This window comes from Echinococcus granulosus, assembly GCF_000524195.1.
Source record: "Echinococcus granulosus chromosome Unknown EG_S00140, whole genome shotgun sequence".
Classification (NCBI taxonomy): Eukaryota; Metazoa; Platyhelminthes; class Cestoda; order Cyclophyllidea; family Taeniidae; genus Echinococcus; species Echinococcus granulosus.
The window spans coordinates 93,443-109,939 of NW_020170520.1; the positions used below are offsets into that span (position 1 = coordinate 93,443).

The 16,497-nt window shown below is 45.4% G+C and overlaps 2 protein-coding genes across 2 annotated transcripts in view; one reads left to right on the forward strand and one right to left on the reverse strand. All coding sequences in view use genetic code 11, as the record gives it.

The window, feature by feature from the left end:
• The window catches only part of EGR_09273 (Serine/threonine-protein kinase MARK2), a gene marked incomplete at both ends in the record, with an annotated part of 17,054 nt that extends 7,019 nt beyond the window's left edge, over positions 1–10,035 (forward strand). Inside the window, 12 exons of the mRNA XM_024498522.1 lie at positions 1,015–1,080; positions 3,141–3,268; positions 3,360–3,596; positions 3,680–3,799; positions 3,884–3,983; positions 4,673–4,999; positions 5,471–5,596; positions 5,654–5,984; positions 6,752–6,976; positions 7,827–8,207; positions 9,185–9,387; positions 9,503–10,035. Coding sequence (XP_024347066.1) covers positions 1,015–1,080; positions 3,141–3,268; positions 3,360–3,596; positions 3,680–3,799; positions 3,884–3,983; positions 4,673–4,999; positions 5,471–5,596; positions 5,654–5,984; positions 6,752–6,976; positions 7,827–8,207; positions 9,185–9,387; positions 9,503–10,035 — 2,777 coding nt within the window. The remainder of the gene's footprint in view (positions 1–1,014; positions 1,081–3,140; positions 3,269–3,359; positions 3,597–3,679; positions 3,800–3,883; positions 3,984–4,672; positions 5,000–5,470; positions 5,597–5,653; positions 5,985–6,751; positions 6,977–7,826; positions 8,208–9,184; positions 9,388–9,502) is intronic.
• Positions 10,036–11,286: 1,251 nt separating this feature from the next.
• Positions 11,287–12,575, reverse strand: EGR_09274 (hypothetical protein; the record flags this gene model as incomplete). The annotated part of the gene is made up of 3 exons (XM_024498523.1): positions 11,287–11,583; positions 12,093–12,446; positions 12,516–12,575. The coding sequence occupies 3 exons, from the start codon at positions 12,573–12,575 to the stop codon at positions 11,287–11,289; spliced, it is 711 nt and encodes a 236-aa protein (XP_024347067.1).
• Positions 12,576–16,497: the final 3,922 nt, after the last annotated feature.

The following is a 16,497-nucleotide window of genomic DNA, read 5'->3' on the forward strand; positions in this document are numbered from 1 at the left end:
GGGGGGGGGGGGTCAGAGCTAATTATCAAAATAATGTTAACTTGGTTTTCACCAGAAAGAACCATCCAAGGTCCATTCTGACCTGCGGAGAGCTTGTTCTTTAGGAGGGGGGAGTTTTTGCACTCCTCTGCAAGCTGATGCTGCTGCCACCGCTGCTACTCACCCAGGAGTGTGCACAAATTTGCATGACTACTTTTGTGCGCGTGTGTGTGAATTCTGTCACACGTGTTGACCATCAATAGTGTGTGCGCTTGCGCCATCATCATCACCCTTTGTGTGGGTGTGTGCACGCGCCCGCCTCGTTCGTTGTGCTTTGCTTTCGTGCCTATACACCAGCAGTTGTGGCTTGCACCTCTGTCATACCTCCTCATCTTCCACCTCAGTATTTCAATTTTTGTGTATGTGTACTGCAATGCTCCCCCACACTGGCGATTGGGGTGGCTGCAACAAGTACATCCATTGCGGTCTTTAGCTCCCTTTTTTTACTAGGTGGTGGCATGATCGCATTGAAATAAGATATATGAGTGGCAAGATTGGTGTTGGTTAAATGCGTGAATTCCTTCTCACCATTTACTTTTTCCATTTTGTCCATCGGGCTGGCAGAGGCGATGGATTAAGGCTTGTGGGTCTTGCTTGTCGTCTGCGTGGCGCGAGTGGTTTTCTCTCCTGCTGCGTGCGCAAAACATTTCTCATAACTAAGAACCTGTCACAGTTTCTAGTTTCCTTTGTGGTTTCTCTGAAGTAATGGTGATGCTTGCGCCTTGTTGGGACCCAGTTTATTTCAAAATTCTCATCCGACTTCTGGCCTGACTAGGGATAATCTGCACTACCTCACGCTCATATTTGATAGTCCTTGTGCTCAATTCCTTCTTGGTTTTTCAACCCCACTAAGTTGCGTCGCTTTGCTCCTGTCAATCAAAATTCGCCCCATAGCGTGTAGCCATGTCTGTTTTCTGAGTGCTTCACGCTTAACCCTTCTTCTGCTCCTTTCTTGCCATTGTTTTTATCTTTTAGTGAAGCTCTATGAGGTGATTGAATCTGATCGTCACGTCTATCTGGTAATGGAATTCGCCGCAAATGGTAAGCGCTCCCATTGTGTCCCATAAATCATGTCAACAGGACTTTTTTATTACGTGTTTGTAAATCCGTGCCTAAATATAACCTCAAAACAGCTCTACTGTATTTCCCTCTCATTAAGTTTCCCCCTACTGTGTAGGGTGCTCCATGCGTGCAGTGTTTATTTTCACAGTAAGGCAGTAATATCTGTTGCCATGGCACTCAATATGTTGTTAATGTGTTTTGTTTTTGTTGGGATGGCACACCTACCAGGAGTTGCATTTCGACTTGGATCGTTAAAAGTCTCTCACTAAATTGATCCTCAAATTCATGTAATTTATCCAAAAATGACCCTTTTTGTCTTCGATCAAGAATTAGGGTTCGGTCCTACACCCACTGCTGTTTGATAAGTACATAATGTAGTCAGTGTGATCTTTTGAGTTTTGTCGTAGGTCTCTTCAGTGGCTGCTCCGCCATTTGGGAGAGCTTCTTCTGTCACGGGGGTGACCGTGTGAACTGTTTAAATACGTACTTGCGAAGTTGTGCAATAGCTCCAACTCATTCATGCGTGCGCATCTACTGGTGCGTTTTTTGCTCAAGTGAAGCTCTTATTTCTCATCCCTTTCGGTTATTACATATGTTTTCCACATGACGCTTCCCTTAGTACCTTGCATGGGAAATGATTTTCTTCATCGTCAGTAAACCTTTTCACAGTTGGTCCCCGTTGAGTATGAGCCCGTGCACATCAACACTAGGGTGCTCTTTCAACTTAGTTATTGACAGCCGCGTTCTGGTTTCATCAGACACTTGTGGTGTTCTCGTTATCCCTTGCTCCCTTCAGATGTGTTTTCGTGTCACTCGTCAGCCTTTATGTTTGAATAATATGTGGCTTCTTCATGGCTTAGTTTCTTTCGCTATTAATCACTTCTCTCTCTGTCACATCCGACCAATAGCGGCTAATTTATTCGCCCCAAAGACCGTGTTTCTTTTCCTTTGCCGCCCTCTCCCCCCTCAGTGGCATTAACCAGGCCACCTAAGGCCCACTGCCACTCAAAGCCAGTGCATCACCGTGTGCGCGCCTGACTAGTGGCAAGTTGCCTATCTGCTCTTGGCTCCTCTCTCTCTCCCTCTGCTGCCTTGTTTACTGTGGCTTGTTAACTTATGCTGCCAAATATTCACACACACCACTGATTTTATCGGTGTCCTGTTTATTTCGGGAAGGTTTTGAGGCCGAAATTTATGATCCAGCGGTCGCTGCTCTTCAACTTTTTATGCGAATTGGATTTTTATGCCTACTGCCATCCGGAAAGGTATTCCTCTGTCCTAATCTCCTGAAATTTGGACAGTTCACTTCTCGAAGGTGAAGCTGATGTCATTTATTGAAAGGACGGATCTTGTTAACTCCTTTTATGTGGTCGTCACCTCTACATTATTTTTCATTATGGCTATGGGAACTGAGTTTGCTTTATTCCGCTTATTGCAGCAATTCCCATGCGTTAGTTGGGTGCAATGTTTTCCCACACCTGTCATCGGTTGTGCTGCTGAGATGCCCCTCTAACTGCAGTCATCGCAGAGAAGTTTAGTTTGACTCAGAATGCACTTCTGAACTTTTGGCACATTCTTCCCACCCTGGGTGAGGCATCAGAATGTTTCCACACTGTGTGAATCATGCATAAGATACCAGTCAGCGATGTGCTGTTGCATGGTCGTGGTGTCTTTACTTCGTATTTGTGCGCTTCATTCTGTTTTTTTGCAACCTTAACACATTTAAGGCTCACTTCCAAATATTTGGGAGAATAATCCTTGAGCATTCGCACGCGTTTTTGACCTAAATATTCTGGATTTTCACTTCATTTGGATGAAACTATTTGATCTTATTCAGTGCATTCTGGGTCCTCTACCTTTGAGTGATCACTGTTTCAATGAACTGTTGACATTTTTGGCAATGGGGGCAGTGCAGATCGCTTATTTTCGCCTGTCGCATCGCCAAACATTACTTCAAAATGGCTACATCGCCAAGTGCCCCCTCTAGCATGTCTGGTGCAATTCTTTTCGGGCGCGAATCTTTCTCGCATGCATTGTAGGTGAGCTCTTTGAATACCTCGTGTCCAATGGTCGGATGCGTGAGAAGGATGCTCGCATCAAGTTCCGTCAGATTGTCTCTGCGGTACAGTACTGCCACCAAAAAAATATCGTCCACCGTGATCTCAAGGTTGGTCTCCCCTTCTTCACTTCATCCCACATTCTGGAAATTTGTTGAATATTATGTAGAGGTAACCCAAGTGTGTTGCATTGTGCTGAAGGCAGAGAATCTACTCCTGGATGCCGATTACAACATCAAATTGGCCGACTTCGGTTTCTCCAATACATTCCGCGCGGATAAGAAATTGGACACATTCTGTGGGTCGCCACCGTACGCAGCGCCCGAGTTGTTCCTTGGCAAGAAGTATATCGGTCCTGAGGTGGATGTTTGGTCACTGGGCGTCATTCTCTACACCATTGTTGCCGGGTACCTTCCCTTTGATGCACAGAACTTGCGGGTTAGTTTTAGCTTCCTATGTTTTCTACTGTCATGTCTACCTACAGCATTACTGAAAATGTTATGCTGCTCTCCTCTTGATAGGATCTTCGTGAACGTGTTCTCCGTGGCAAATATCGCATCCCCTTTTTCATGTCCACCGATTGCGAGATGCTGCTGAAGCGCATGCTTGTCCTTAACCCAGAGAAAAGGTATTCACTCTTAGTAAGTTATTTTCATTTTTACCTTTTCTGTTGTTCCAATACTGGGACGCCTCATTTTCCCTCACAAACTTCAATTACATTATAGTCTGTCATGGAGGACAAATGGACGAATATCAACATGGAAGACAATATTCTCCGACCCTACCAAGAACCACCGCCTGACTTCAAAGATCCTATTAGACTTGGTAAGGTCACTTGAGTACTCGGAGAAAAGCGAATTTTTTACTCATCATCATACATCCCCAATTCTTAAATTCGACCCAACTTGTTTCTCTTCTCTCCTTACTGTTTTTTGCCTATCTTTCGGTTTGTGCTAACGCAATTAGTCTCCACTAGTAACACCTTGGCTGCATGCCAAAATACGAAGGGTGCTTTTGCACTATTTGATCAGTACGGGTAGTGGCTGCAATTTTTTGGCTTTCTATGTCTCTTCGCATCTGCTTTTATACTCTTTTTCAAATCTTGTGATCTTTTTGAGGTGCCATTGCCTCCCTCTTTTCGTTGACCCCTGTCATTGCCCCCTCCCCTTATTCAACTCAAAGTTTCTGCTAGGTAAACATATCTTATGCTGTAGTTCTTTTTCTTAAAGGATTCTCCCACCATATTGTTTAATTTATTTTCCAAACAGCATGTGATATTGTTGTTTGCGAAAACCGGATTTTGATATGTCTAGGTTTAGTTGGTTGCAAGCATGGTGCAGTCGATTTCCCGAACCCTGTTGGATTCAACAATTTAAGTAGGTACTTCTTGCGCTTTTGAGCGTCTACTGTATTGGTACACTTTGTGACGGAAGATTGGAGTTGTACCGTGATTGCTGATGATTTTGTATGCATTTCTGACAACATCTCTGTTGTTGTTGTTGTTGTTTTTGTAGCCAAGATGGTCGAGATGGGCTTCACGCTGGAGGAGGTTAAGGACTCTCTGGAGAATAATAAATTCAACAACGTGACAGCTACCTACTTCCTCTTAGGGACGGATCGCTCCACCTCCTCTAACTCATCCCTCTGTCCCCAATTACCCTCTTCCGTCAGCATTTCCAACCGCCCCGCCGCCTTCACCACTACCGATGACGGCTCCGCATCTGTGTCCACCTCCGATCCCGCCAAGTCCGTGTCTACACCCAAAGGATCTGCCGCCGTTGGCACCACACCTGCTGCTGTTGCTGATGGCGGTTCTGCCTTGACCACCCTCGAAGATTCAGGTATGCCTCTGAGGGCTGGAGTAATGCTCTCTGCTTAATAGAAATTAACGTCTCACATTCAATTTCCGTCTTTGATGGGTTCGTAATCGTTAGCACCGTTTATCGGACTGTCATTCAATCGAATAGTCTTTTGCCAACAATTCATTCCTCCATTCAGCCAGATGAAGTTGCGTGTTTCGTCGAAGTGTCTCCTCCCCTCCAAAGTTGGGAGACTGGATGGGTCGCTTTCGATATTTGCGGTAGATCGATAGTTTGCTATCATTTGGGAAGGAATTTAATGTTTGAGAATGGATTTAGTACTTAGCGTATTTTTCCTCTTTTCTGTTTTATTAATTGTTTAGATGCTTACATTTGGTATTGGACGTTAATGTTGGTTTGGGTAAATTTTCCGGTATCGCTGATTTCCGTTGCAAAACAACTTTCTCGGATTTTAGACACACCTCAATTGCTGGCCTCTTCAGCCTCCATCAGAAAGAGTTCCTCTTCTACGCGTGCAAACGGATCTACTAACTCCACCGTTCCCGCTGCAGAGTCTACCTCCGATTCTACCTCGTCTGCCAGCGGAAAGCAGAAATCCGCTTGGGCACAAAAACGCGGGTGAGTTCTTTAGCTCTCTTGCTGTTATTCTGGAAAGCTTTTCACAATCTCAATTAGATTCAATTTTCTCTCTCAGGGAGACTGTTTCCGTTGAATCGACGACTGTCACCAGTGGCGTAAGACCTGATAAGCCAAAGGTGGCTATTCCAACTACTCACTTTGATACTCCCAAGTCATCCGAGGCCCCAAGGGACTCTCCCACTAATCGACCTCCGTCGAAGCCGTCTGGCGGCATTGGCAGTGGTAGTGGTGTTCGGAGAACGCGAACCTTCACGTCCACGGATAAACGCCGCAACACAGTTGCTGTCGGAGGCCCTGGTGGTGCTGAGGGTGACTCTGATGTCGCAAAGGCTCTTATTCGCGTCCCCAATATGGACAACATCGTCGAGTACGCTTATCACTTATAATTGGATTCGGATAGCATGCTAAAATTCAACTTTTAATCCATAATTCCTGTTTATGGTTAGCAACCATTTATTTGCTTCTGTGCTTTTCGATCTTTTATTAGATGTTAAAGTGTAAAATGGCGATGGTAACATAAACTATCAAGCACTTTTGCATTGTCATTATTCTTAATTTTTGGTATCAATATGCGTCAGTTTTTTTCCTTGCTTCACTGGTAATGCGTGTAATCGGTCACCTTGTTATTGCTTGAATCCCGCACTTCAGATCCCTAGTGTTCGAAGCTCTTCAGGTACTTTAGCAATCCTGCTAAACGCTTTGAAGTCCAGTTATCTTTCTGTTAATCTGCTTCTCTTTGTTCCTCGTTTTTTAAATGTTTTGCGGAGCTCTTTTAAAGTTGCTTTACCCCGCTGATCCCCCTAGGTAGGAATTATTTTTAGCAGCTCGGATTAGTTCACAGCTTTATCCCTGATTATTTTGCTACCTCCCATCCCTCTGCCAAGGATTCATTGCTGTGGCCCACGATTGGCAAGAAACGAAGGTAAGCGTAGTTCACTAGTCCAACCATTTCTTTTTTATGGTATGTTGGAGCTCTTGTTCCTGGTTGCTTACCTATCCTTCACTACGGTAGCTATGTTAACGTCTACTGTGCTTTTTGCTCTTAAAATGCGTTTATCGAGTTACGTTGCCACTAGTTTGCATTCGCTTTCTCTCATCCCCTCCACTGAGTGCATACTACGTCCTTTTTTACAGCCAAGTGGGTGCTAAATCAGGGGGAGAGCGGGACGCATCGGACCGAGAGCTGGATGTCGACGGTTTGGGGGTTCACTCCTCGGCTAGTGGACGCTGTGCTGCTAGTGGTTCGAGTGATCTCCGGCTGGGAAAGACCCTGAAACAGGCCACCACTATGCCTAGTCCTACTTCCCCCCGTGGCTGCGCCGACGATAGCGAATGCAGCACCCTCAAACGCCAGGACTCGTAAGTGTCTCACTCGCTATGTACACACACCTGCACGTTTAAACACTCCGTTCGTGTCAGTTTCCCCCTTATGGCTGACGAGGGTGTGACTCGCTTAGCTATACTGGTGTGATTACAGTTAATTAACCCCACCTCGTGTCTAGCTTGTCCACGGCTGAGAGCGCCTATGAAGTCACCAGCCTGGACGAAAATCGTGGAGGCGGAGGGGCGTTCTTTTGTGGGTGGGTTTTGCGGTGTGTGTGTGTGTGTGTGTGCGTTCTGCTTCCATATTCGCCTAAGATACTAACCGAGTTCTTATTGACTGTCTGTGCGCCCACTTTCTCCGCCCACCTTTTGTCATGGGCGTCAATTGACATCTCCTCACTACTGTTACCTTCACCACCACCACTACCACCATCATTTGTCGTTTTGTGCCATTCGTGTGATCCACTCTAATTTCTGCACGAGGTGGTCGAATCGTTTCAGGGGTGTCGCATGAACATCTGGCGCGCACATTCACTTAATTTTTTATTTATTCTAATTCTTTTTGTTTTTTTTTTCAAATCTCTGCTGCCCCTTGGAAATTTACCGCCATTCAGCTTCTGGAAGCGGGTTAGAAGGTAATTTTCCAATTTTTATCACCGTCTTACAATTACGCAAATTGTTCTTTTTTTCTCCAAGGAAAAGTTTTTTAGTAGTATATTCGCATTTAGTTGGTTATGATGTAATCGTTATTTAATCATGCTTGTTTAAATTTGCTTAAGAGCGTCTTTATCAGTTCCCGTTGGAGTGGTGCTTTCTTAGCAAAACTTCCTTTGTGTTTTTGCAGTAGTTCTCTTATCAGCTAAGCCTTTCCTGTATGCTCTTGTAGGAGCATGTCACGGAAGCATCAACGCAACAAGTCGCGTCCGGCAATCCACTTTGAGGCAGCGGATGAGGTGCTTTCCGCCGATCATCCTTCACACGCAGTTGCCAAAGTCGAGCCCAACACAGTACCCACCTTCATGCGGGGCGCACCAGACCGCAGTACCGCCCCGGCAGCTCGCATCGTCCGCCACGCCACCAACACTGCAGTGGAGCACTCGCAGCGATTCAGGCCCCCCGTCACCTCCTCTTCACCTCTGACGCACTCCTCCCAGCAACAGCGGCAGGCGGAAGTGATAGAGTCGCCGGTGCGGGTGACCACCAAACCCACTGAGTACCACCACTCTTCATCGTTCCTCCGCAGTGTCTCCTCGCGGCTGAGCAAGAGGTAAGCCGATCCTTCATCGCAATTCTTGTGTTCCATTCGTCGTACGTGTGCATTACGCGACTCCCGAAACTGTTATTCTTGCTGTTATTCATTTCTCACAGTTTCCGACGCAAGAGAAACCGATCGCAGTAAGTTGCCCGCTAGCTCGGTGTACACCTTAGTGTATCACTCCCCCATTGTCTTTTTTCACTGACACTCGATGTCGGCTATTTCACCACTTCCGCTGTCGATGACATGTGCTAATCCTCCTCCACCTCCAACGACTCCACAGTCATCGGCACTTAGTGTCGCTTTTGCAGCAATCTTTGTTATCCTTCTACGTAGGAACAATTGCTCTTTTTTCCTAAGTTTGCACTTTCACAATCTGTCTACTTTAAGGTCTGCCTTATCTTGGCGCCGCGCTTCTACCTTATGCGTGCACTTTGCTTTAATGTCTGGTTATTTTTCTTGCTATCACGCAGCCCTGTAACCTATTGTGACAACAAAATAAGGTCCGCACTTTGCGGGTTCATTGGTGTTTTTGTGAGGTTAAACTCATTCCATAGCGTAGGAATGAGTGTGCCAGACTGTGAAACCGCATGCTTGGGATTCAGGGCGGCATTTTCTGCGGCAATTAATTGTCATCTTGAGCTGAGTCGTTTGCTTTACCTAAGCGTTTTCTGGGTGTGGGAAATCACGATCAAATTTCCCTATTTCATCCACCCTAGACAATTCGGCGTTTCTTAGTTTGCTCGAAATCAGACTCCTGCCTGCAAACCCCATGGTTTTACTTTCCAGATTGATGCATTAAACAGCCTGCAATTTGTGATTTACAGCTTTAAAAATTTTTTACAAATCGTCAATAAAAAATATTGGAATTGCGCTGCCTAACCCGCTGCAGTTTTTCTTGTAAAGCTTTCTACTGATTCCTAAGTAGCTTGCAAATCAGTTTACTATGCAGAACTCCACGAGAGTTTACGTTTCTCCCCTGCCTTCAGCTCCAGAACCACACCGACACGTGGGGCCTCCATACAGGCAGCAGTGGAGCGAGGGGAGGCAGGCAAGCAGGGTGACAGTTTGATGGCCACCGACTCGCCGATTCCTGCGCACCACCGCGCCTTCTCTTCCGAGCGGAAACATGCTGTCATCACCACTGATGATCCTTGGAGTTCTATGTTGCCTGAGAAGGGTCATTCAGAAGGTGAACTCTCCCCCTTTGATATGCACCTCCCTTATATGGCGGTGTGACCGGTGAAAATGAGTCGGGCAACTTTTCGTTTCAGTTTTATCACCCGTGGGGCCTAATTATGTTGTAGGAGAGGCGCTGGTGGCAAGCATTAGCAACAGCCTGGAGCCGCTGCTGCCGGCCTGCTTCGATAAGAAGCCTCGCAATATCTCCGTCTTCTCGGGCACCTGGCGGAAGGCCTCCTCCTCTTCTACGTCCGCCACCATCTTCGGCTCCAACCCTGACCGGTTGATGAGTCAGCTCATCAGCGCTCTCAACACCGCTCGCATTCACTTTGCCCGACCCGGCAAATATCGTCTGCAGTTCGTCTTCTCGCCACTGCCACCTGTCCCCTCCGCTAATGCCAATGCCGTCACCTCCACTGCGGCCTCGCCGATGGCGGGATTCGCGTCGAAGGTGCGCCATCGAGTGCGCGTGGTAGTGGAGGTGTGCCACGTCTTTGGCACAAACTCCTATGTGACACGCTTCAAGCACCTCTCTCCCTCTAACTGCCCTGCGGCCGCCACAGAGGACTTCAAGGCGGTCACCCAGGGCCTCATCCACTTGGTCCGGACCTCCATGTCCACACTCTCCTCCTCCGCTGCCGCTGCCTCCTCTTCATAGGCCCCCATAGTTATCTGATGACGTCTAATCGATGATCTGTGATTTTAATTCTCTATTTCGTGACTACCACTGCTGCTGCCGCCATTCAGAATGCTTTTGCCCCATTTCCCCGTGTTATGTTTCTCTGCTTTTTCCTTTCTCACTCAATTTCTTTCACCGCACTCAGGCGCCCTCCACAGTGGTAATTGTGTGTAAACTGATTTGATTTGCCCTGGCTGTTTGCCAAACAAGTACGCGCACAGAAATACTATTTCCTGCCTCGACTTGTGTAAAAGCCTCACACCTTACGTGCGTGAACAAGCCCTCCTCCCCTTTCCCCTATACTCCCCTTCAGAGAACTGAGCTAGTGGATGGAAAAAAATGTGCTTCGAGATTTCTTCATTGGTGTCAATTAATTGGGAACCTTGCGAGTCGGGGAGGGACGCCTCTGTCGGTTGACATCTGTCGATCCAGTCGTTTTGTGGTTAGGCGCAGAATTATTTGGGCCAAGTGCCCTCCAATTGGCTTTAGTGGTCGCAGCATATTTTCACCAAGTAAGTTTGCTCATTTCTGCGATGGGAGTGTTTCCAGCGTGTACTCACACCCGGACCCGAACACTCCTGAAGGCCATAAAGCCTTCAATTTGTGTAAATGCTTTTGTTAGATGGGAGTTCGGCTGATTGCCCCGCACAAGTCTGTACACAGATGATACTGATGCCCTGGCGGCTTCATTGGCCCTGTCAGTAACTTGAATAATCTCCAGCAGCTGCGAAAACGCACGGATAAGGCACATGTCTTGTCTGCCGTTAATCTTCAGCGGCACACAAGTTTCCAACTTATGATGGCGCTCCAGCCGGGAGAAACACGTGACCGTGTTGTTCATCAGGTGGTTTAATCCGTGCAATTTGCCAGGAATGCCCCCGTTGAGCCCTAGTTAATAAGCCCTTGTTAATTATGAAATAACTCTGTAGTGGTTCCTCTATCGCGGTTTTAGCGGGTGAAGGAAAACAGCCATACAACCACCACAATCACACAGCGTCAAAGAGACCCCGAGTATTGTATGATAAGTAAAAACCGACACCCAGTTTAAGTCACTTCAACTTCAAGTACTTTACCCGCAAGAACAGTGTGTTTAAATTATGGCTCATGGAATGAACGTACTTTTTAGCACAGCTCTTCTAGAACTGGAGTTCAACCGTTATGAGCATAAAACAACGACTACAGACATAAACGCAGTCAACTTGGCAGCTAAAACTACTCCCAAACAATGCGTTAATTACAACTTTTTGAGTGTTCGGCTTCGTTACCAGAACTGTCAGAGGAAGTAGGAGGCTGTGGGGGTACAGAAGACGGCGACAATTGCAGTAGATCGTCCTCAACGGTCGTGTCCGCCAACTCGACCCGCCACCGCAGACCAGGTGTGTCGCTGCGGCGAATGTAGTAGACGTTGCGCGCTTTGGACGCAACATCGTCCACTGTCTTCCGTACCAGCCCCCCCGGTAACTCCACCTGAGTGTGGTAGCTGGGGAAGACTCGACGCTTCTCGTCTTCTGTCGGTTCCATGGGGACCTAAAAGTAAAGGCTACTTTAAAACTTATTTAATTTCACCGCTGTTTATCCAACAGCCTCTCCTTAAGATAAAGGCAAATTTTTAGGGGAACCAACCACTAAATTATTCTGGAACTATAAAGTCCTAACGGCCATAGATAATTCGTAAAATAAACGACATTCGCTCATGTTATTTGTTGATTTGCACGAAGGACAGATGCTCCTGTGGATCGTTAACAAATGATCTCTCAACTCCAGGCAGAATTAAGCTAGCAATAACTACTTAAAAACAAAAGTCAAAGCCAGTTCGGTTTTAAAAATTCCTGCATGAAGACGAAGATGCACAGCTATTCCTTTAACATTAAAAGCTAACTATACATTTTATGTTGGCTGGATAGTTTTGACAGATGAAAAATTATTAGTCAAAAGCAATACGTCAGTAAGTTGCAAATCCGATAACTGGGACAATGTTCAAGCTACCATACAAGACAAGATGGTGGAAATATAAGTCCTGCAACAAGAAAAATTACTTGAAAAAGAGTGGGATTGTCGAAGATTTTCGTCAACAAAAGATATCCGTCTCCTTCACGCGCAGCAGCAGTTGCAGTTGAAGGAACAGCCTGACGCGCAGCTGCAACAATATCCTTCGGAATTTTCCCTAGATTGCGCAGTTTTATTGCAAGAACCGGCGGCATAGGAGCCACGCATTTGACTGGTACATATGGAGCACGATTTGACCCATGGATGGTACTCTCCTGCAACTTTTCGCCCTCCTCAATGCTTAGGAGACGCCAATCAGGTTCGTGGGAATTCGGAACGGGAACAACACCGAAGTTGTGCCCACGAAATACACGTTCAGCAAAAGCGCGACACCTCACACCTGACTAGAAATAAGTCAGTGATATTGTACAAGTAAGGTCTATTTGACAGTTAACTGGGGGAAAATAACTCACCGGATCTGACATCAATGGCTCAATTTTCTTAATCACGTAAAAACATGGTTCTTTGTGCATTCTTGTTTCAGACTCTTTGATAACAACACGACCGATTCCCCTGTCGCATAGGTTATTGGCAATTTCGCTCAGGTATTTTCCATAAAAGTCCAAGGAAGGGCGACCCACATATTTTATTTTAGTCATTATACTCCTAGCGTAGAACTGTGCAAAGAAAACACCACCTCAAATAAAGCGGCATTTGGCTAACCAGTGGGTGCAGCGAAATTAGGCACTGCTCCTCATACCTTGCCATTGCATGAAACACCTACATGCTTTAATGTAAAGTTAGTAACAATAACTGGCCTAATTGCTGTATTTTTTAAGTACTGTGCACCATGGTCGAAGTCCCTTATTTGTAAATGCAGTGAAATTGTTCAGTAGTTCCAATTATTAAACTATATTTTTGACGTCGCCTCACATAATTGCCATGCCTTTAAAATAATTTTGTCTATATATACTGTATAAAAAAAGGTAAATTAAATTAAGTACAATGAGCACTGTGTATTAGTTAAGGTAGGGAAGATTTTGTGACTAATATTTATTGGCGGCAGGGCTCTGCTGCCAAGTGGAACTACGGCCGCCACATTTAATTCCCTGCTTAGTTCAAAAAATGTAAAGCCGTTAACTTCTTACTGCATCCAATGTAGATAGCACTACCTGACGTAGGCAAATTTCATATTTAGATGAACGAAGTGATAGATGTACTGTATTATCGTGAAGAATCCCGGATCACCTCTGAACCCGTAATAAGAAACAGCAATTATGAAAACACTTTAAAATTGATGCACGAAAGAGCTCGGAACAACAGATAAGCATGATATCTCATGTCCACTAGGTGGTGCGACATATTTCACGAAGGCTGTTGGGTCCGCAAACATATATTGTTCAAATGGTTCCCTATCCATTCCTGTCTTAGAGCATTGTGTGTTGCTTGGCCCTCACACTAATTGCAACGCGGTTGTGTTTAACCTTCAATGCTTGTGGTCATACTTAAATAGAATGAGTACAATGTGTAAGAGCGCAATCAGTTCAGACGTTGTAACCGGAATCTGTAATGGAGATTAACCAGAAAATCCTAGTATAAAGTAAAATAATACAACGTTCATATATTAACGTAGATCCTTTTAGCCCAAAAATATTTGCCGACTGCATCCATTTCCTTCGATAGAATCCTTAAGGGAAAGCCTTTCCTTTTTCCTGATAATTGCTTTTATCTAGGAAAAGTCGTGATGTCATAGCAAAAGTAAACTTTGGACCTCTCAGTGAGACACTCAATGATATGTTATACACGGGTGATGAATTTCTATCTACGAATTTTAAAGCACAAGCATAGTACTTCGATTGTTTGCATAAATCTGCGCTTCGGTAATGAGCCATGCACAGTTCCGCCATTGCACATCTTCCGTGGGCCTGGCCTCCAAGCCATGTCAGTAGCCCCCAAGCCCCATCCTAAAAGACAAATTTTCTAATTGTGATTGGTGAATGGTAAACCTTAACGTGCCGTAAAAGTGCAGATTCTGCGGCTGGGAGAATCTGTGACTAAATTTAGCAGAAGGATTATAAATGACGTCCGCCTTTGGCAAGGACTCCAGTCCCGTGTTCTGCAGGAGAGCTATTAACAACAGACGCTACACTGATTGTTAACCAGCTGAAAAAGATTGTTACGTAGCTGTCTATCGTACCTGCATAAAGATGTCAATCATGTGAATGCGCCTCCACTTCTCTACTTGATGGAATGAACTCCGGTGGATAGTGCCAGACTGCATTGAAGTGAAAAATCCAGTGGCAAGGAGCAATAGATACGAAACCTTATTGCCATAAAAATATTTTAGGTCCCGTCATTTGACTAGCTATGTATATGCTTGATGGCCAGCATATTCTTTCTTCCCCACAATGCAGTTACCATACAGGATAAAATGCCAGATTCAGTTGAAACATAAAGAGGGATTAGTGACATTGCGGTCAAATGTCTTCTCACTTTCACGCAAATTCGTTGACTGGTGCGGTTGGTTTGTGGGTATTTTCCATGCAGCACGGATTGCGTTGTGATGGTGTCACGGGAGGTTGAGCGGGCACTTAAAGCCGCCATCATTATACCCCTGTTAGTGACCTGGCCCCCGGACCAGGCCAGTGAACCCCAAAGCCTTCTCCAGTGCAACTACACACATTATGCATTCTTTCGGCTTCAGCGAAGTTTTGAGGAGATACACTGGTACAAAAAGGGTAAAGTTGGGATCACTACTTCACCATTCGGTGCCGCAGCAGTTTCATTGCAGTGGGTTAAGGGTGCTTAAAAACCTTAAAGCAAGAAGGTAAGTGGTTCCAAATTCAACAAAATTTACAATCTTGGATTGTAAATGCCATTTACCGTTTTGATTGTGAATAAGGTTCCTACTCTATGTAGCAATAATTATCTATTAAATTGTTTAAAAAGTGGGTTGTAATTTACATTACCTGGTTTTTGATAGCGCACGAGACAATTAAGTTGTTTTTTATCCTTTAAATGAAAAGTTGCAATTGAGCATTCAATAAGAAATCCACGAACGGTCATGCGTTTAGAGGAGGATGCTCTGTCTTCCAAAAGAGGTGTCGATTGGGAACCTAGTTTCAGTGGGGGGGGGGGGGGGAGGACAACATTAAGGTCAGTGTTTGGGCCAAGCATTCATCCCCCCTGAGCACAATGGAGGAGACAATTTATCCTAATGAGGAATAAATGTTACCTGAAAGTGTACTTAATCAAACCAGGGAACTAAAAGCAATCCCATTGACGACTAGATCTCCCCTTGTATAGTTTTAAGGTTTCAAGTCTACCCGAGCAGAAATGTGCTCCAATAGATGCATTCAAAACTAACCTCAGGGTGATAAAACTTAACAGCACCAAAATAAAAAAGCCTGAAGATTAAATAGACCAAAGATGCAGCGGGTAATGGAAGTCGAGTATTGTCAGTGATCCATTCGCAAGACTGCATGGCATGGTCTCAGCGATCCCCATGAGAAATTCAACCAACCGGCCGATTTCACCGGTGGTGCAACACATATTCCAACTCAGAGCCCCGAGTGAATAGAGACCTTAAAAGTTCTTTAAAGGGGACGAATCCCACTCATCCTCCGAAAGAGTCTTCAATTACTAATTTTTTACTGCGTGCCCAAACAATTTATGATGTCCCTTTTGGTTGCTATTCCCATAAAAGCAAAATGAACCCGTGTGTAAGGGTGAATCAATTGCCACTGGCATGGAAACACTTAAAAGAGGGCACAAACGTGCAGTTTTTGCCGCTGTTAAGTTGAAACCACAATGAAGCATGATTTGTTGAGCATTCCAATGCAACTTTGAACTAGCTAGTGTGGGTGTACTGACACCGGGATGGAGCCTTATTACCGGTAAAATGACAATAGGCGTGAGTGTTGCGTTGTAGGGACCGTTTGCATCTCCATTCGGGTTTAGCTGACACTAAAAAACGTCCTCATTCACACCGAAGTAACCTTACAACTACATGACGAGGGAGGTAATGTGCCAGTAAACGTTTGATGAAAGCGACATTTCAATTATTCACTCACACCTTTTGAAATGCAAAAATTGGCAGATTATTTTTGCAAAAGTGATGGGAGCAACAGTTTTTGCCAAAAGTGAAACTGATGAGGGAAGAAGAAGCACGGAGGTGGAAGAAGACGATACGCCGTCGACGTCAGCAGCGCACCGGTGCATGCACGCGATCAATTCAACCACAAAAGCAGCTTCACCATTGGTCCGAGGGTCACAAGAAGCAGCGTGCACCTCGCGCAAACAAGCGTCAGTAGCGGAGACTGGCTTTGTTAAAAAGCCTCCATATACACAAAGTAGGTCACATCTGTAAACACACACATCCGGCGTGTGTATTTCTACTGGATTGCGTTAATACATCTATTCCCTTGCCAACTCTGCGATGCTGCTTGGAATAGG